The sequence below is a fragment of the Ptychodera flava genome, chromosome 22, assembly GCF_041260155.1.
Source record: "Ptychodera flava strain L36383 chromosome 22, AS_Pfla_20210202, whole genome shotgun sequence".
NCBI classification, from domain to species: Eukaryota; Metazoa; Hemichordata; class Enteropneusta; family Ptychoderidae; genus Ptychodera; species Ptychodera flava.
The window spans coordinates 9,851,102-9,874,245 of NC_091949.1; the positions used below are offsets into that span (position 1 = coordinate 9,851,102).

Genomic DNA, 23,144 nt, shown 5'->3' on the forward strand with positions numbered 1-23,144 from the left:
CTGTATTATAACTACTATACAATGTAACAGAGGAGTATCACACCAATTTGCATACCCTAATTACTTTCAACATGACAAAAACAACATAACAAGCGACCTAGCGGCCGATATAGCTCCGCTGTGTTTATGTAGAGAATAACTATTTTTGACAACATGTTGATGAAGAAGGAGGAAATCTTGATAGCTCAATGCAGTGGCCAGAAAAAAGTGGCTAAAATAAGCTGCAAAAATACACAATTGAAGATTTCATCATACCTTTGAATATATCACATCGGATCATCCCTAGGAACATGTCAACCAAAGCTATCTGATGAGTAGTGTTTTGAGAATAAAATTTTCTGACCAAAATGGCAACAATTGCCCCCCCAAAATAAAAATTGCAGATTTCATCATAATTTCAAAAGATCAAATTGAGTTCATCTATAGAAACCTGTATACCAAATTTCAAAGCTGTTAGACCAGTACTTTTTGAGAAACACATATTTTGACCAAAAATGGGAAAAATTGCCACAAAATTCAAAATTGCAGATTTCATCATTATTTCAATAAATATCATGTAGTTCATCTATGGAAACCTGTATACCAAATTTCAAAGCTATCAGATGAGCAGTTGTTGAAATACACATTTTTTGACCTAAAATTGCAAAAATTGCCCCAAAAATACAAAATTACAGATTTCAGGAGAAATTAAATATATATTACTTAGCTCATCTGTAGGAACCTGTATACCAAATTTCAAAGCTATCAGACCAGTACTTTTTGAGAAACACGTTTTTTGACCAAGAATAGCAAAATTGCCCCAAAATTACAAAATCGCAGATTTCATCATAATTTCTACAAATATCATTAAGGTGATCTGTAGGAACCTGTATACTAAATTGCAAAGCTATCAGATGAGTACTTTTGGAAATACACATTTTTTGACCAAAAATGGCAAAAATTGCCCCAAAAATACAAAATTGCAGATTTCATCATAATTTCAATACATATCATTTAGTTCATGTGTAGGAACCTGTATACCAAATTTCAAAGCTATCAGATGAGTAGTTTTGGCAATACACATTTTTTGACCAAAAATGGCAAAAATTGCCCAAAAATACAAAATTACAGATTTCATCAGAAATTCAATATATATTACTAAGTGCATCTATAGAAACCTGTATACCAAATTTCAAAACTATCAGACCAGTACTTTTTGAGAAATACATTTTTGACCAAAAATGGCAAAATTGCCTTAAAAATGCAAATTTGCATATTTTCTTCACAATTTGAACAAATCTTAAATAGATCATCCCTAGGGACATATGTACCAAATTTCAAAGCTATCTGACCGGTAGTTTTGAAGAAGAAGATTTTTAAAGATTTTTTACCAAAAATGACAAAAATTGCCTTAAAAATACAAATATGCAAATTTCACCACGATTTGAAGAAATCTGACTGAAGTCACCATAAGTAAACTGCATATTAAATTTCAAAGCAATCGGACAAGCGGTTTGAGAAAAGAAGATTTTTTTACCAAAAACACCAAAAAATGCCCCAAAAATACAAATATGCAAATTTCACCACGATTTGAACAAACTTAAGTGAGGTCACCCCAAGTGAACCGCATATAAAATTTCAAAGCAATTGGACTTGCGGTTTCAGAGGAGAAGGCAATTGTTGACGGACGACGACGACGACGACGACGACGGACGACGGACGACGGACGACGACGGACGACGACGGAAAATCAACCTATTTGATAAGCTCCGCGTCGCTGACAGCGGAGCTAAAAAGCTACAGCACATCCATTGTCGATCCTATCAGAACAAAAGTCACCTATACATGTATACATGTAAGAGTCATAGTTTGAAACATGTTTCCACAGTTTGAGTCATATTAGTTTGGCTGTGCCTTTGTACATGTAATAGTTCTAATCATACAATTTTTTGTGATAAAATGACCATCAATTGACCGTATTGGATCAGATTGCAAAACACATTGATGTGAATTTGTATGCAACGTTATAATATTCTTGAGTGAAGTTATAGCCACAGGCATGTCGAAGCAGACAAACGCATGGACGCAGGACATGCAGTCCCACTGAACTCATTCTATAGTCCAGCTGGGACTAAAAATATCAAACAGATGTATTTATAATTTGAATTGATCTTGTTTCTTGACAGTAATGTCATTAAGACTGAGATGAAAACATCACACTGGTTTATTGATACATTCATCAATTGCTAGATTATTTTACTAACTAAATATCTATAGTTATGTCATTATTTTGCCCTGAAGTGTCTCGTAAAGAAGTACATTTGATGTAACTCATGACTCTATATTTCATACCTGTACTGTTCTGAATGATGTTAGAAATGGCATCATGATATGGTAACCTGGACCACTGGTTTGGCTGAGCAGAGCACCTCCCTGGTTGTCATAGTAACATGTAAGAAAGAAAACCAAAAGAGTCGGTCACATGTGGCAGTGTACATGTATATCCTCTACCACACAAGGATAAGTGCATATAAGTCTGATTTAATAGGGTAAAGGATACAAAGAAATATAAAATATTTCCTGTTGACTAAACACTTTTCATGACAATTTTGCAAGATGTTCAATAGTGGGCGGAAAGACTATTATTGTCTATATCAAGAACAAGTGTATTTTTGCTATACATGTGTATGGAATGGTTGATGTCGCCAGATGTATCTTACACAGAGGCACATGTCAAGTACCGGAATGAATGCCTTACGTTTTACTAAGTTTAATGATATCACTCTACCGGTATATGTAGACCTTACTAAGATGATTGCAATGAAATGTGTTCATTAATGACAAAGACATCAGTGACACAGGTACAATATATGTAATGTGTGTACACAAAAGACTTTTCAAAAGTTGGTATCAATTTAGGGGATTGTATAGAATTTACTTCCAGGGAGCAAAAAGGATTTTCTACTTTCCCAGGTGATTTTTATGGCCTCTACATGTATGTTAGAATTCTTTTTTTCCATAGCCACCTACTAACACACTCAAATACATTCATACACACACAATGTAATAGTTTCATCACATTTCAGTGCTTTGGTTACACGGTTTTTTGTCAGTTTCTCTCCTCCACTACAGTAAATTGAAATTCTCAATAAATTGATAGACTGAAAAGACAAATAGAAGACAGCTAGATAGATGTAATCAAAATGGTCAAAACTTTTGACAATTGTTTTGTTATATCTTGTTTCAGGGAAATAACTGCAGTTTCTTGTTCCTCCAAAATGTGGTGATATTAAATCGTTGAAAATGAACAAAATGATCACTGCATACATTATTGACGGGCCAAAGCAGGGATATAGAAAATAGCCTGCAGCCGGCAAAAACAACTGGCTGTCAGCTAAAGTTTGCCAGCTGTGAAAATTTAGTTTACGTAAAAAATCAGGACATTTTGGACAAACTTAATGTACATATACACTACTTATAACCGCCTGTACTTTTACTTTTGCCACCTGTAACCAAAATTTTCTACATCCTGGCAAAGATGCTGTGAGCTAGGCTATGTGCAGTTTACCCAGTAGCAGTCGACCACTATCATAGTGTGTACAGCTAATACACAGCTTCTGCTCTGCTTACAGCCAGACACTGTTACGTTTAACTTTGGACCTCATGCAGGATTTTGAAATGAGATCTTCATTGCTGGATCCTTCTATACAGATAAGGATGGCAGCTTTCACTGACATTGTGGCAATATTTGTTTGTCATAGGAAAGCAGATCAGAATGGGAGAAATTTATTTTGTCCAGAGATCGCAACAAAATCATCTCTTTACATTTAGCAAAATGGTAATTTTTAACACTTTGGAAGTTATGCATCAAAAATCATTTTGTAAACTGTGCAGTTCATGCAAGTATTCCATTTATTCTTGATATCACACAAAAAGGTACAGAACAACGACTTTGTCCTTTTAGTAATCTGTTTTTTTATGGCAACCTCAAGACAAGCGACCTAGCGGCCGATATAAGCTCCGCTGTGTTTATGTAGAGAATAACTATTTTTGACACATGTTGATGAAGAAGGTGGAAATCTTTGATAGCTCAATGAAGTGGCCAGAAAAAAAATGGCTAAAATAAGCTGCAAAAATACACAATTGAAGATTTCATCATACTTTGAATGTATCACATAGGATCATCCCTAAGAACATGTCAACCAAAGCTATCTGATGAGTAATTTTTGAGAATAAATTTTTTAACCAAAAATGGCAACAATTGCCCCCAAAAATAAAAAAATTGCAGATTTCATCATAATTTCAAAAGATCAAATTTAGTTCATCTATAGAAACCTGTATACCAAATTTCAAAGCTGTTAGACAAGTACTTTTTGAGAAACGCATTTTTTGACCGAAAATGGGAAAAATTGCCCCGAAAATTCAAAATTGCAGATTTCATCATTATTTCAATAAATATAATTTAGTTCATCAATAATTCAAGCTCATCTGTAGAAACCTGTATACCAAATTTCAAAGCTATCAGATCAGTACTTTTGAGAAACACATGTTTTGAGCAACAATGGCAAAAATTGCCCCAAAATTGCAAAATTGCAGATTTTATCATAATTTCAAAAACTATCATTTAGTTCATCTGTAGAAACCTGTACACCAAATTTCAAAGCTATCAGATGAGTAGTTTTGGAAATACACATTTTTTGACCAAAAATGGCAAAAATTGCCCCAAAAATACAAAATTACAGATTTCATCAGAAATTCAATATATTACTTAGTTCATTGATAGAAACCTGTATACCAAATTTTAAAACCATCAGACCAGTACTTTTTGAGAAATACATTTTTGACCAAAAATGGCAAAAATTGCCATAAAAATGCAAATTTGCATATTTCTGCACAATTTCAATAAATATCATTTAGTTAATCTGTAGGAACCTGTATACCAAATTTCAAAGCTATCAGATGAGTAGTTTTGGAAATACACATTTTTGGACCAAAAATGGCAAAAATTGCCCCAAACAAACAAAATTACAGATTTCATCAGAAATTCAATACATATTACTTAGTTCATCGATAGAAACCTGTATACCACATTTCAAACTATCAGACCAGTACTTTTTGAGAAATACATTTTTTGACCAAAAATGGCAAAAATTGCCTTAAAAATGCAAATTTGCATATTTCTGCACAATTTGAACAAATCTGAAATAGATCATCCCTAGGGACCTATGTACCAAATATCAAAGCTATCTGACCGGTAGTTTTGAAGAAGAAGATTTTAAAGATTTTTTTACCAAAAATGACCAAAATTGCCTTAAAAATACAAATATGCAAATTTCACCACAATTTGAACAAATCTGACTGAAGTCACCCTAAGCAAACTGCATATCAAATTTCAAAGCAATCGGACAAGCGATTTCAGAGAAGAAGATTTTTTTACCAAAAACACCAAAAAATGCCCCAAAAATACAAATATGCAAATTTCACCACAATTTGAACAAACTGAAGTGAGGTCACCTCAAGTGAACTGCATATAAAATTTCACAGCAATTGGACTTGCGGTTTCAGAGGAGAAGGCAATTGTTGACGGACGACGACGGACGACGGACGACGGACGACGACGACGACGGACGACGACGGACGACGACGGAAAATCAACCTATTTGATAAGCTCCGCGTCGCTGACAGCGGAGCTAAAAACTAGTTGGGTATTTTTTGTGACACCCTCCACCTGAAATCTCCTTGATTAATCGATGCCTCTTCCCTGAAATTCTCCAGGTCTCCCTTGAAGTAAAATCTCGACCTTCCCTATGTCTTAAGGTGTCTTGTGGAACAATTATTGAAATGTCAAATTTAACTCTTTCATAGAATATTTAGAAAAATATATTCCAAAATTACAGGTAGTGGAAAAATTGAGATGTTCCATCATTTACATAGATTGATTAGAATGAACAATACATGCAAGGTATGGCTTTCTAAAGATAACAGCATGTTACATATATGCAGGCTTTAATACCAAGTTTGCCAGAAGTCAATCACACCATTTTGACCAAACATCCAGAAAGTTTCCATAATTGTAAAATGGACATACAATGTACCATGTACCATGGTCACATAATCAAACTTGCATATGATTTGCGTGACGCTGTATAACACCAAACACAGAGCCTTGTGACAGAAAGTTTTTAATTTGTTTATGTTTTTGTTTTCCCCTGACGATTTCTTTACATGCTTTCCATGTTTTTAGTTTCAATGCTAGTTAATCAAAACATAAACAAGAACTTATTAATGGACGGCATTGCACTGATTCAATAATATTACTGTGGCAGTGATAATCCCCTGTGAGTTGAATCTATCATACACATATTATCATTGGATACAAGGTCTCTGTGGACTGGTAGTTTTGTACAAATATGAAAAGGTTATCCTCACAAGTACAAAACACAACATGTGTTTCAAAAATACTTTCAAGGAATTGTGGGTACTTGTCCTATTGAGAATTGTTAAATTATATCAATGTGTTTTTGACAGTGTGCTTTCAACATGAAAATTTCTTCCGATAACAAAACGTGAAGGAGCTGGAATATCAACACGACTTACCCTGTAGTATACACCGACATGCCCTGCGGAGAAACAAAAATATTTTTGTCAAATGTGTGAGATGTTGATAATGAAGCATCCATTTGGCATATACCATACTCTGGGGAATATTATCTGACTTGTGTTTTATCAGTGGTTCAATGACATTGTGCAGAACAAGTCAACTGAATCAATTTACCAGGCCGAGGGCTATGATGAGTGACATCTTGAGATCACTGTGGAACGCTACTGTCAATTTGATCAGCAACCCGACTACGCAGTGTTACTCATCAGGAAGCAGCCGACAGAATTGGCAAGGGAAATAGCCCAGACAACTATCTTGACGAGATCTTGATGAAATCACTCAGCCGAGCAATCAGCAATTGTCAGCTTTTCTCATTGCCAGACAATATACCATACAGTAGGTTCATGTACATACAACTGTATACACTGGGCTTAAAATTAAAGTTTGATGGTCCATGTAGACTACCGGGCCCTATTTCACTGCTTCATATGGAAAAGATTGTGGTCATTATAAAACTAGATTTCAATGCTGCACTTTGCTAGTAGTTAAATCATCCTTAAACAATTCATCATCGATGACATAGTGCCCACTGGATCAACTGTTTATGAACACTGTTGATCCTGTTTTTGATTGTCACAGTTCTTCATTGTTTTCTCCAGGGTTCTCTCACAAGAGGGGGATGTCTCCCTCAGCTTGAAAATTTGAGGGGGATTCGGTTCTGATTGAGGGGGGACTATAATAAATTATGCAATTTGAGTTATGCAAATTAATATTTTGTTCAAGGTACTAGCAAACCAAGGTTATAGCACTGATCAAATATAAAATAGAAGAAGTCTTTCAATATTATCTCATGGTCGTATGAATAGGAAGCTTGTGTCACTTTACTGTGGCTGCAGATTGGGGATTACATCAACTGTATGATGTTACATCGTAGATAGTAATCATGAAGTGAAATGCTACCATAAATACTCTGTGCAAATCATAATCTCCAATCCCATTTTAGAATAGAAGGGTGACATGTTGTACATTTGCGATTATTTTTCGGTGATTTTGATTAGATAAGGGGATTCACGCAACTGCACATCCTGGAAAAAACACCAGTTCTTGTCTATGATTGGAAAAGTGCAAGTGATTGCAGTATTGGATCTGAGAGTTATTTAAAATTGCTAATTGCTTAAATGCTATGACCATACATTGTTTAAACATTGAGCTGCTCAGCTACATGTACTTTAGGAAAAAAATTAAAACAGAATGGCCACTTAGCCCTCAGTACTAACAGCCATGTTAGATCATATTGTCACATATACATGGTAAGTTGACAAAAGTTTGAATGAACTTTGTGCAGACACAACAATCTGCTCATACATGTCTACATATGCCTCTGGACATGAAAAAACTCTGAAAAAACATTTGTATTAGGCTCAGTGCTGTATAACACAGCCTTTAATGGGGGGTAAGGTTAGGCCTAAATGGCTTGAACAGACCACATCAACTACTGGGGACTCTGGCTCCTTGTTTGTTTGTTTGTTTGTTTTTTATGCATGTTTGTTTATTTGTTACGTATGATTATTTCCATATTCAATAACGAACCAATAAAGAGTTGCATTTGTGTTCATATTTGTCAATGTAGAATGGTGTTTGTTTGTTTACAAATATAGTCGATAAATGATACTTTAAAAAGTTTCTACGGCAATACTATCCCACATACAGTATGAAATAAAGCATACCCTACCTGTGCTATAAAGAGTAAGCACTCACATGTGTCTACCACTCTCTCTAAATACTCACCCTTTCTAATACTCTAATTATTAGAGTGTTAGAAGTGTTGCTGTTAACTTTCAAGGCTGTTCACAACCAGACTTCTGCGTACATCAGTAATCTACTCCAGCCCTATATTCACAGTCGTACACTTCGGTAAGTTCATCAACTAAGAAACTTTTAACATCAACAACCTACACAAAACCATCACCTATGGCAGCCATGGGTTTTCATACGCTTCACCTACACTATGGAATGCACTACCACTTGACATAAGAGAATCCAAAAACTTGGAAACTTTAAAAAAAACTGAACACACACTTGTTCTCCAGAGCATACCTGTATACAGTGTGGTTTAGCCATTGAGCAAAACACTATTTTGGATTTTGGCGCTACATATCTTTTCTGATTGTTTGATTGATCAGTACTAAAACAGTTCATCACAATTTATGATTGCATTTTCCATAAAATATGAGCATATGTTCGAACTCTTTATTGAGGATAAAAGCACAGCACCAAGACACAGAAGTAATTTCCTGCTATAGCCCAAGATAATACATAATCTAATTTCTTAGCTTATGCAATATTTGAGAGTCCAGACTCTCTGATGTGAAGACAAGCTTTGCAAAGACACAACACACACCAATACAGTATTAATTCCCAATCAATATTTTCAAAGGGTAGAAACCATCAGGTCATATCCTCAGAGATTTCAATACAACATGTAATTGATTAATTTTGATTATCAACAGATCCACTACAATACCAGTACTTCAATCGCTCGGCTACTCCTACTTTCATGCTCACTGGATGTCTTCCAATTTTCAACTTTTGACAATTTTAACAACTCCGGAAATTTTGGGAAAAATGTTGTTCTCAAGTGATCAAAATAGCAGCATTTCCGTATCTGGATGAAACTATGTAATTTACTTTTTAGAAGAACAATAACTAAAATCATCAGTTGAACGATAGCTTCCTGTATACCAGGGATAATCATACCAGTACCGGTATCACACTTTTGGTCACACCGGTAACAATCACTTATTGATGGGTTGACTCTGATATTTGACTGTGAGATGTGAAAAGGGGACAGAAAAAAGCAGCCATACCGGTACTTGAGATGAGCTAAGCAACCAGTCCAAGTTAGTGAAAGTCAACAGGTTTATTTTCAATAGCTGAAATAATAATGTTGCTGGCGTAACAGTTGATTTAAATGTCAGCTTAATCAGCAGATTGATCAACTATATGTGCATGCCATACGGGTCATTGGATAATTCTCAGAGTCACAGTTTACAAGTTACACGCGATACACCGCCAGTTGAGAAATTGGAGGTTTAAAAGACTGCAATTGATTAAATCTATTATACATTTCCAATATACTAAATGTCCTAAACTTTTATATGCTGTACATTATAAAATTTGACTGTCCACCTGTCCCGGGATTTTAATTTAGTGAACACTGTATATGGCTTATTGATAATTCTTGTCTGAAAGTGAGCTCTTTGAATAAATAAGAAAAAAAAGAACATAAAACGTGATAAGCAATCAGAGTAAAACTTTCATGGCCTCAGGTGATGTGTTTGGTACAGTATATGTCATTGGTATGGTTGAAATAAAATGGATGCAATGTGACGAATATGATTTTCAAAGGAAATAATAAAGCAAATTATCTTATTTTATCTGGAATAAAAGAACTGCAAAGCATGTGGAAATTAGACACAAAGATAATTGGAACAGCTGCCCCAATATCATCTGTTAGGTAATTAAATTTTGAAAAAGGAAATTTCCAAAAATGAAACAACAAACAATCGTATATGAAAGAAGTTAAAGGCAAATTGTAATGAAGATGCAGCAAGGTGTCGGCAGATCAAACACAAAACCCGCGTGACAATATGTTCAAAACAGATGTTATAACATAAAATGGCAAAAGTTGCTCCAAAAATTTGAATACAGAAACCAAAAGATAAGTGATAAATATGCACTTCCACTGGATAAACCTTTTCATGATAGCGAAGTGATACGGTATGCAGTTCATCAATTTTTATGAAGGAACATGTAATTTCCACAGAAATTGTGTAATACTTACATTACTGCCGAGAAAATTAGTTGATTTTATATGGTGTAAGAAAAATTTGTCGATCGCAACAGTGATTACATCAACGCTGACCAGAAAGTTTATTACAGGGGACATGATTAAATTCATCGGTTAATTTTCCAGTCAAACGATATTACTACAATTATCAAGCTCAAAATATTTGTTTTACTGGTTCCATGATGCAATGCGCGCCAGGATAAACAAAGTGTATGTTACTTATAGAAAACTTTAGCCATGGGTTATTTGTATGTTATACACACTGTGGAACACTATGGCAGGTAACACCCTGAACTAATATTTTCTTAGCAATGGATACAACAACACAAGGCATTTTTTGGCATGGTAAATTTGCATCATTCTTGCGTAACAATCAGTTTTACAACACAAAATCAGTACATTTTTGTTGTTCTGAGTGGGCATATGCAGTGTTTGATACAGCCACAGCAAGGCATTGTGGGATAACAAGGAAAAGGTCTATTGGCTATGCCTGATACCTCTGTGAAAACATTGAGATTTAATTGCCTCCCATGTGCTTGGTGATATTCACACTGCCAATACATAGCATACATGTACAATATCAAACTTGCCTTCTAGCTCACACATCACTCATCAAGCTGTAAGACTGTGGAAAAACTGTGATTTTCCTGTTCTGTCAGGATTTGCTTTGAAGATTTCGTACTCGCTTCTCTTTGCTTAATTTTCAAGTAGCCCTGGTACAGTACGTAAATGTTCTTGCATAAACTATACAGAAACAACAACAAAGTAACAGATACCTTTAAGTTTATCTATCCATCACACTACAACTTCTGAAACCCCTGTGTTTTGGCAAGTGTTTAGCTGTGAAATATTCAAACCTCATAACTTCCAAATTTTATCCTAACATCATTTACTCACATGACTGAAACCAAACACACCGTCTTACAAAACTAATTATGCAATGTACATGTACTCATACCCTTAAGCAATAAAAACCTTATCATATTTAGCCTTTGGCCATAGGATATCGGAACAGTACATTTGATAAAATTCCTGGTGGTTCATAAGTGAAAGACTGATGATAAAGGTGGCTAGAAAATACAAACACAAAATTCGCTGGAAAGATTAACATGGTGATTTTGATGTTTTAGGTCAAACAGCTTGGAGCAACCAGACTTGCATGTGAAATTTTACTCTGTGTCCAGTACATGTACCCAGTACATGTATATGGTTTTATTTATTCAATTTCAAACAAAAAAAGAAATTTTCAGTAATAAGAGGATGTTGGATACTGATGTTGTCACCTGGGGCAGAATTGTTGGAATAACATGTTTGTTTAAAGGGAAGTAGGTTTTTGATGATTATTTTCACCAGTTTTGTTTTGTGTGTCGATTGCAAGTTCTTGTTCAACTTCTCAGAGCATGTTGAAACACCTATTACTACTATTCACATGTAGCTTTACACAGTATCTACCCGGGTACATTGGTCAGTGTCAAGTGCATTGTTATTGTTTACATTTGAATTCTAGTATGGACCAGAATTCACTTGTCAACAATAACAATGCAGTCTACACATGCACAAACTGAGTAGATAAGCTGAATACTGTATATTTCGACATGCTTTGGGGAGTATACGCTGTCAAAGAAAAGTGTAGTTTACGTTACAAATAAAAATAGTAAAAAAAGTCATCAAAAGTTCGGCTACTAGTCCTTTAACACTGATCAGTACATATTTAACAGCCTGAAGCAAGGCAAACGATGAAAAATATGAAATGAATGTGAATATGTTTCATATTTAAAAAATGTTCAATTTTAAAACGTGATGCAGTACCAGTACATGTAGGTATATGAACCAACACTCCAACAAATATCAGCAAAGACATATACATGTACATAACTGCCTAGTATTATAACCTGTATGCAATAAAATTGCACTAATTTTGGACTTGCCTATATTTCAAGTGGTGAATAGCATGGCGAAACCGAATGTGCCCTACTTTTATGTACATCAGAAATATGCATTGGCTGTTGATGAGGTTCAGTTAGGTCACTTGTACATCATAAAATGCAACGGGTAAGGCTTAAGGACTTCGTTACAGATTCACAAATATCATGATTTCTGGTTTAACTCACTTACGACTTGATTCAACTTCTGAAATGCCTTGGTTATTGATCAATCATAACAGGGCTTGAAGAAATGTGGCCTGTGTTCGACACAGCAGAACAGCATTTTCTAAGAGTATACCAGTAAGTTACCTTAAGGGTAGCAATTACTTGCGATGTAACTTTGGTCCTTCAATATCTTGCATTTATTTTTCCATCATAAGGACTGGGAAATTTATTGCCCTGTATGTGTTTGTACCCGGTAACTGGATTTGTCTCAACAATATCATATCAGAATACTGCCACAATGTTTTCTTGATTGCATGTTGTGATCAAAATACCCTCTAGGTATAGGTACATGTGCATGACTGTGGAGTGTCGCTACATATGCTTCCAGTCACCAGCACCGTACATGTATATGTGATTGTAGGCTAATAGTGTTCCTAATTAGTGATGGCTAACAGTGTTCCCAATTAGTATTGGCTAATAATGGGACTGAGATGGTCGTGTGATCATCCTTCACGAACAGCCTCTATCTTTGTAATTGGCAGGCTTTAAAAGTTTAATTACGGCTCCCTACAGAGAGAGGGCCATGGTAAGTTACAATACTACCGGGTAGAATCTGCACCTCAGATCTCTCCCTGACAGTTCTATAAGGACGAGCTTTATGATCCTGTCATGGTGAGATAATCCTTGCAGAACTGTTTCAGACAGTCATGGACGGTCATTTTAAGGTGAATATAACTTTGCCTGACGTCTTCAGTCTGCTTTACCATTGGTTTCTGCCGAGAAGTGTTTACGCCTGCGACATTACTCAGTGCTACCAAGAGACTAATGGATATCCTTTTGTGTTACTTGAAATAACAGTGTGAAGGACAAAGTTGATCTCTACGGGAAATAGAACATTATCTGTAAGCTATTACCTTCAATTAAGATAGATCATGGTCACTTTATGGATAGAGCTGTCTTAAAAGGAAATAACCGGATTTTCTCTGAGAGGTGTAACTTTATTACCAGATGTGAACTATCACAAGTACGGCCTTTAAAATGCATTATAGTTAGATTATTAATAAATACAGGGTTTAGAACACGGTAAAATTGTGAACTATTGGGCTAATTTGTTATTTTTCTGATGTGTGTACCAATACATCACATAAATATTCACTAAATCATCGGTATGTGTTCAGCCACCAAACACAATGTCAATCACCTTCCGCTCCACAGTTTACAAAAACTCTCAATGGAAAACGGTCATCGGAACTGTGCCTGTACAAGTTTCTTGTTAATAATGTATTTTGTGCACGATATCTAGATGCACCTCATCATCATAGCTGCAACATTTAAATTATACGACGTAGATTATGACAGACATGTTTTAACTTTCATCAATCACCATCGTACCTTAGATACCGGTACAGAGTTTACACTAGTCGTATGGTCCCATACCACCTTTGAGCACAGTTCTGACGACTGTATCACTTAAAGTTTTAACACAACTACATTTATTCTGAGGATTAGCATGGTCCAGTGTGGGCAAACTTGGCAAATGGAGAACTATTTATCCCATCCGTCTTCAGGATGGCTATCTCCTGCTCTCATGACCTTTCCTGATCCATACCATATATGGATATGTCTCATGACCTTTCCTGATCAGTACCATATATGGATAGATGTATGTCTCATGACCTTCCTGATCAGAACCATACCCGCATATGGATGTGTCTCATGACCTTTCCTGATCAGTACCATATTTGGATACATGTATGTCTCATGACCTTCCTGATCAGAACCGTACCGGTATATGGATATGTCTCATGACCTTTCCTGATCAGTACCATATATGGATACATGTATGTCTCATGACCTTTCCTGATCATTGCCATATATAGATATGCCTCATGACTTGTCTTGAACAGTACCATATACACCCCATAGAATAATGGTGAATGGTAATGCAGCTTGTGTATAGTATGATACAGTCTTGCCTTTAATTGAATGATACTGACCTTCTTCTATTTTATGTACAGAGAAATTCATTGCTACTGCTGTGATTGCCAGACCAATTGCCAATGCTGCTGCTGCATTTGCCATCTTTCAACTCTTTGCTGACAGCCTGTATCAAGAGAACAGAAAAGAAATACTACTATTATGAATCTACCATTGAGAACTACATTGTATGGAATTCTAGGTGCTACAAAAGCCATATGGAACACGTGTACAATAACATTGACTGTTTTATGATGCCCGAAACGCAGTGCATATTGCAGGTGCCTGTGTGTGTGTTCACTTTTGGGCAGTTTTAAGGGACCCATTGGACAATTGCCAGTCCTGCATATTCTAAGGAGCACCGCACTGTACAGTGACAACTCAAAACGGTGGTCTACTAATAAATTTTATCATAAGTTCAACAGAATCAGGCCACTTGCAATTAGTACATGTATTGATCATAGACACAATGATGCAAATATTATCGTAGGAAGTGGACATCTACATGTATCAGTAGTTGTCTATTGATAATGAACTCATTTCATTAAACTCATTGAGGTTCACAAATGAGCGTGTTTGGAAACACTTAATGTGTGGGTAAAAAAGCTGTCTGACAACTGATTTCGGTTTCAATACTTCCATAGCATGCAGTCAGTTTTTGATGTACATGTACTGGTATACGTGAAAGCTTTACATATAGTATCTGTAACTGCCATGATTAATTTTAAATAGTATCACTAATTCATGAAAAAATGAGAATCTGTACGTTTCAAAGTTGTGGGTGTACATAAGAAGGGAAGCACAAATGGGAAGTGCATGGTTGCTACCGCCATGGACTCAGGGCATCCTTTTTGCGAGTTTAGAGATAACCATTATAATTCTGAACCTCACCTATACCGGTAGTATAGAAATGAAACCATCACTCAATAACACGTTTTACACAGTAGCTGCACTGTACGTCTGCTTGGACGCATTGTCCACTTTCATGTCATTATTTACTAGCTTTCAATGCATAGTCCTTTGTTGCACTGGACAAAAAAAAATTATTTGTTTGTTTTTTACTTATTTAGTTATTTACACCTGTACATAACCTACTCATTGTTATTCATTGTATATACAAGCTATATTCAGTATAACATTAGTGTTATTTATTTATCTTTTAATTAATTAATTTATTTATTTTTTTACTCATTTATTTATTTACTTATTTATTTATTTATTTATTTATTTATTTATTTATGCTTATTTATTTATTTATGCTTGTACATAACCTACTTGTACTTACTGTCATTCATTCTACATTCATATTTATTTATTTATTTTTTTTTTTATTTATTTACTTATGCTTGTACATAACCTACTTGTGCTTACTGTCATTCATTCTACATTCATGCTACATGTACATGTATATTCAGTACACCATGTGTGTATACACTGTAATGTATGATACATCAGATTGTAGAGCACTGTCTTGTTCCAGGTTTGAACCTTGCATTTTTGAACATTTTGCACACTAATAGGCTACACCACACTGTTAAGTGACGACTCACAGAGGTGGAGTGAATTTTATAATAAGTTCAACAGAATTAGGCCATCTACAATTAGTACATATTGATCATAGACACAATGATGCAAATGATATTGTAGGAAGTTGACATGACATCTATTAGTGGTTGTCTATTAATTAGGAACTCAAGTTTGTATAGGGCTCACTACAGACTTTGAATCTTGGGTACCGTACATGTATCTCAAAAAACACAACAGAATGACTCTGCTGCCTGCCCAGTATGTATAATAAAAGCACACCATGCATATATGGTATAGGTTATTGCTGGATGGATGTCAACCGACAGGTAATGTCGGACAACTGACCAATATTGTTTTGGAAAGCCCATCATGTAACTTGCTTTAAGCACAGTTTGAAAATGATGCAGTTTGATTCAAGAATAACTCAGATCAAACATACTGTACATGCAGTGTTGTCCTTATATTTAAAAGTAGCCGGGTAATTCAAGAATGTAGACGGGTGGACTGCGACCGAGCGAAGCGACCGAGGGCCTAGGGGGGAGTGAGCGTAATAGGTAACGAGGGGGAGAGCGCGAGAGGGGGGTGTTCCCCCATTTCGCAAGGCGAAAAATGAAATTTTGGAGTGGAAATGGTATTCTCTGGTGGCATCTGAGGTGACATTTAGCTGAGACTGAAACAGTAGTTTTGTTGTGTGTCTTAGACGTGGCTCACATACAACAAAACAAACGAACATGATTTTGTTTTGTTTGTGTTATTTATGACACACTTATGGTTTTATTTGCATTGAAGATTTAACATTTAATCTTAAATCTCCTGCAGTCTGCTCATTTCATTGCTCATTTCCCAAAATGAGGATGGAAAATTCAAAATAGGCGCGTCCATCAGCCGATCACACTATTTAACAAATAAAAGATTGGGCTCAAAAAGTCACAAACGAGTATTTAGAAACTGTTTTATGTTTGTGCATTTCCATGCGGAAAGGGGTCGCGAAACTGCTAATCGTACGTGTGCCGTCTAACAGCTGGCAGTGCAATCCCGAAATTACAGGTCTATAAAAATAATCTACTTACGTTAAAAGTAGCCGGGGAAAAATGCAAAACAGCCGGGTTATTTACCCGGCACCCGGCTTCTAAGGACAACACTGACATGCACTCCTTTGGTGCCAGAACAGTGAAGAAAAACATTGTGTACATGTAACATAATAAAGTACTTCAATGTCATAAAATCTACATTGGTGAAAAGAATTCATGTACCAGATGGTTCTGTGCAGTACATGTAAATGTAAATGCAAGTTGAAAAAATTCCTTTAAAATACAGATTTGCATATTTCATCACAATTTGAACAAATCTAAGTGAGGTTATCCCTAAGGACTTGTATGACAAATAACAAGGCTGTCTGACCAGCAGTTATGAAGAAGAAGATTTTTCACCAAAAACGCCTTTTTTGGCACTAATTTGCATATTTTCAACAATATCAAAAAATTAAAAAAAAAATGTTTCTCAAAATCATAATTTTCATTTACACAACAAATATCAAATCAGTAAGTTCTGCGGTTCTCAAGATATTTGAGTGGACGGACACCTCACAAACGGACATACATACATACATATATACATGTATACATACATACATACATACATACATACATTCATACAGACTGATGACAGACGCCGGACGGATACCCATCCCTATAGCTTCTATCGTCTATAGTCTATAGTAGCTAAAAAATACAGGCCACAAAACTGTCTGCCACTACATGCACTGGAACATTACATAAGTTTTTGTATTTACATGCAGGTGCTTAAAATTAAATTCTTTGTTTGCCGTCCGCGTGCTGGTATGTCTTCAGAGAAAATTAAGAAAACAAACACAATGTTAACACAATTACAAATAAAAATATTATTTTTCCAAAGGAAACCAAATAAAATTTGAGCTTATGCTAATACACTTGTGTTTTTTGTCTGTGTTTGTTTTTTTCCCTGGCTGGCTGGTAGGTTTTTCAAAAATCAAGGACAGCAAACAAAAAATTGTCTTTAAATGGCCTTACATCAATGCCAACAAAGACCTTTGATTGCATCACAGTGAGGTTTTCTAGTATTTTGAATCATCCACAGCCATATGGCTGAATTTACATGTAAATACCGGTATTTGCAAGGAATGACCCTGACTTCCTCTTGTACCGATTCAACTTTCACTGCGTATGAAAGTCTTACCCTGTGTTCTCGTTATTCTTACACTCTTGGATGTTTGTTATACACAACCCAATGGATGTTTGTTATTCGTGACCCAATTGCATCAACATTGGCGCCCTCTAGTGCCACAGTCATCTATGTCAGAGTGCAGGACACTTGCGAAACTGAGTTGCAATCACATGAATGATTACGGTGGCAATCCTACTGGGACGTCTACTCATATCAGGTTCGCACAGCTCAAATCATACACTTTCCTTCGAACCTACGATGCCAAACACATCTGAGGTTGCCGATAGTGATTTCATTAATCTGGAAATCATTACAGCCTAATTAATACACTTGAGCTCAGAGCGTGACAGTAAAATAGTGAAAAGTTTGCTCAGCCTGGTGAACTTGAGCATGACAGTGAATAGTCAATGATTGTGAATCAAATAGAGTTTCAGATTTAATCAGCAATAACCTTGGGCTTACTAAAATTTCATAAATTTGGTAAATAAACACCTATATACCTATTCTATACCGACCCTTGAAATTCAATTGGCTAATTTCACTTCAGTAATGGAACCCTGAGGCAAAGACTGAGTGGGATTATAATCTCAACAGGTCTCGGAGGGACTAACTTTTCAACTTTCAATGCTCCGTGAAGATAATTTACTCAGGCTTGCTGACTCAAATCAGTTTTCACATTCTTTGCATGACCCAAATTAATAATCGGTAGAAATGAAACGCATTTCTGCTTGATGAAATATTACTTGCCATGAAGTGTTAAATACCGTCTGTGTCACAATAAATTTCAATCTGCCTGTTTCATGCTTAATTCTTCTCACAGTGCTGCTGCTGGAATGAAATCAACACCTTTTTCATTCTGAATCCTTAATTGATTGATGAATGTGACAATCTTCATCACCTGTACAGCATTCATCATACATTCCATTGTCCGGCTGCTGATACGTCACTGTCATTTATCGTATCACTTCACTTCGATTTTCAACTTTTCACACCGATGTGACTCTCATTTCTTGCAACTGAATCAACATTTCTGGCCAAATGTGGAATATTCTACACATTTTTGTAAAAGATATGCCCTAGGCATTAACAGTTTGCCAAGTATTTCTCATTTCTATACACATCTGACTCTTGAGCTTGAAAACCATCTGCCGGTATACCTGGTAAATCTGATAACAGTACAGGGTCACTGACCTACCGTAATTATGAAATAACATTCTGTAATTTACTGGAGTAATGACATAGCATTGTAGGTCAATGACCCTGTAAACTGTGATATCATCTTAACGTTTTCTTGGTTGATTTGAATGCTAAGTTACCATGGTTACTACTGTAAGCACTTGTAGCCATGACAACTGTCAAACATAATAACACTTCTGAAAAGTACAACATCCATGGTTACATTAGTTTTTTCACATGAAACTTGAGGACTTTAATTGATCAGTTTGGCATAGAAACACACAGACAACCAAATGATGTCTGGAATCTTGAAACATCAGCAACTGGACAGTCAATAAAGCTCCCCTGTTAATTTTTGCGGAAAATAATAGAATTTCATTGTCAAATCTGCACAGATTGGTTATATTGGAAAATTAATTACCGTCTCTCTTGGCAATCCGTGCCCGAAATCATTTTCTTTAGTGTGCAACATCATATCAACAGCATCAAAATTCTTGCGGACCAATCATGAGCAGTGATATACAACTAACACTGTATTCATGGGTTTTACAATTCAAATGGCTTCAAAGTACAGGGACATCGTATTTCCAGTACTAACAAGGCCATCAGTGCCGTATCAAATTGAATTTTCTACCTTCTGTTGATTGTCCATCAAACACTTGATGGAAAAAGTAGCCAGTGATGGGAAGCGCAAGGTCACTCATATACAAGTAAGCCTTGTGGACATTGAAATCTTCAAGTATACAGATCGGCAAAGAGGAGTTGTGTGAAAGTTTTACTGAATATCAATTATGGGGTACTGATTTTGTATAGGTGTTTTGCACCTGTTTTGGTCCTCCAATGCTATGTAGACCCTTTTTTCAGTTTATGTTGGATAAATCTTAATAAATAAATAAATTAATAAATAAAAATCAAGTGATGGTACTGTACTTTTCAATTGCAAAACTTATAGGCAGTGTCACCAAGAAATGTCACAAGGGAAGGTCCCTCCCTAAATTTACACCGCTTGGTGAACAAAGATGGCGGAGTTACTACATACCTTCTAAATTAAACATTAAATATGAAGGCAAATATGACAGCTACAGTGTATATATTTGACTTCTTGAAACTAAAAACAATTTCTGAAATAGAATACCTGCTAAATATTATTGACAGAAGCCAATGAACTGAATAAAGACATAAGGACTTGACTGACAAAATTGGCCAAAGACTTTCATCATAATTTGATCAAATCAGAGTACAGTCAGCCCTAGGAACCTTTGACCTCAAGAGAAAACTTGTAACCAATGCTGTCTTGGGGATTTACATGTACATATAAAACCTATACCATAGTTTTTGTTGACCTAAATGAGGCAATCCCAAGAGAGCTACATATCATATTTCATAGCGATCAAACGAGGTTCAGAGGAGATGATATTTCTTAACAAAAATGACCAAAAAACTCTTTAAAATGTTCACCTGGTAATTTGTATGTATTGAATTGAGGTTTCTTCAGCGAGCTGCAGTGTATAAAAGGATCACAGAAATAGTATCAGAGATGAACAGGTTTCACCAAAATGACAAAAATTGGACCAAAAATTATTTCACATTCAAATTTCATCATTTGAAGAAATCTGAATGAGGGCAGTTCTGGAAACCTACATACAAAATTTGGTAACTACCGGTATTGTAAGAATTATTTAGAGAACAACTTTAAAGAAAAATGAGCAACATATGACTGAAACTGAGAAAACAACTGCTGAATAGTTGCATGACTAAATTTCATCATTACTTTAAACAAATCAAAGTCAGGTCATTGCTCTGCCCAGATCAGATGAAACATAATATTACTGTAAAGTTTCATTTTTAATAAAATACCAAAAAGTATTACTATCACAGCTTCATACATTACACTATTTGAATTAATTTCATAGAACAGTCTTGATGGATATCTCTTATCATAAGAGCTGCATCAATTTGCTGAGTGATACTGTTTTCCAAATACATGCTGCAGGGAAAAATTGATTTGCCGTGATCTTTGACAATGAGCATAACATCTAATGATCCGAGTATTCCCAGGAATATTTCAATACCACAATTTGATTACTCATGGTGAAGCTTCATGAGCAGGCATGATAGGACTCTTTCGGGAAAACAAAACTGTGATACCACAACAAAGCATATACCGGGAGCACATACTGGCATACCCAGTATACCGGTATATGAACATGTACAGCTGTGGGTGACCCACAAAATCTTAAAAAATTGAATCAAATAACCATAGTTTTTGTAACACAACAGAAGTTCACAAATACATTTGCCAAATTTACTAATCATATAGAAACATAATTAGAAAGACTCAAGTCAACGAGACGGACTCCACTATTTTGAATCAAAAAAGCACTCACTAACTCTATTTAGTGATTAATGACAGATACTGATAGAAGGTACATGTACATACAAACAGACTTACATTCATCAGGAAAAACAGCAAATACCCACACACATCAATAGGAAATCTACTGCAGGCTTCCAGACTCCTGATATCTTAGCCAGATATTTTTGTAAGTATTAGTCTAAAACCTAACATCTAATATTATAATTTCAGCAATTTAAGCTGTTACCTAGACAAGCTCGTGAAAATCCTTTCCAACATCTACCGTATCTCAAAATGTGTCAGTATACATTTGGTGTTTGTACATGATGTTAGAATTCTTTTGAAAGACAGGCTGCATAGAAGGACTATACATGTATTTCTCCAAGTTAATACAAACCTGTTCTTTGATATCAGCTGACACTTACACTCTGTCATACAATCCAATTTCAACAAATCTAGAAAGCACTTGATACCATCAATCTTCCCCTGTACTGTAGTTGTTTTTATCAGGAGCCAAATAAAGATGGTATTGGAGGCACTTTGACTAACAAATCATCAGCAATCTGATTTATTAATCTCATTTTCAGAGAAGACCAAAAGAAGAAAGTACAGGTACCATTTATTACAGACTCTTTGGCAATTATTGCTTATTTCCCTTCACAGAAATGAATCTGTGTTTCCTCTAAGGCTCAATTCGTCCAACATTCCAATTTCTAATTTACATCGAGTCATAGAAAATTCTTCTCATGTTCAGAGGATACTTTGTAAGCAGATTTGAGCAAACAAATTTATACTTGGGATACCGTACAAGTCGAGAAAAACAAACTTTACATACAACAACAAATAGTCCCTTAACAACACATGCAAACATCAAGCGCTATTCAGAAATGTATCAAATGTCAATTAGACGCTGCAACTGCAATTTGAGTCTTGAAGACAATGTTGGCTTGAAGTCCCATCTTAAAAACATAGCGTCAAAGACACTTGGCATACATTTGGTTCGATGGGGCAGACCAGAGTGAGGTACATATGACATTTAATAGCTTCTACGGAGCTTAGATTGTAATAATCATAATATCGAGTGCATTTGAACATGTTTTGATGCAGCATCAAATGCTAGGATGAAGTGTATAATGCAATACCTTGCAACCTGATACATCAAAATTAGTGATACAATCTACCATACCAAGGTAAAGACATCCTCTTGTGATATTGTATATTATTGGATTAATGTCAACATATTTGGTAATTCATCAGGTACATGTAGTGATATTAAAGAAAACGACTTATTGGCTTAGAGGTCTTTGGTTGCATTTCTGTAAAAACATCACCAACATGTAAACTTCTGACTCAGAGTTACTGACATTTTCACAAAGTTTACACTTT

General features: G+C 35.5%; 1 protein-coding gene across 1 annotated transcript in view; it reads right to left on the reverse strand.

Moving 5' to 3' along the window:
- Positions 1–23,144, reverse strand: part of LOC139122638 (erlin-2-B-like) — a 49,183-nt gene that overhangs the window by 20,324 nt on the left and 5,715 nt on the right. Inside the window, exons 2-4 of the mRNA XM_070688214.1 lie at positions 14,518–14,624; positions 6,577–6,599; positions 2,332–2,412 (exon numbers count right to left, since the gene is read on the reverse strand). Coding sequence (XP_070544315.1) covers positions 2,332–2,412; positions 6,577–6,599; positions 14,518–14,602 — 189 coding nt within the window. The 5' untranslated portion in view covers positions 14,603–14,624. The remainder of the gene's footprint in view (positions 1–2,331; positions 2,413–6,576; positions 6,600–14,517; positions 14,625–23,144) is intronic.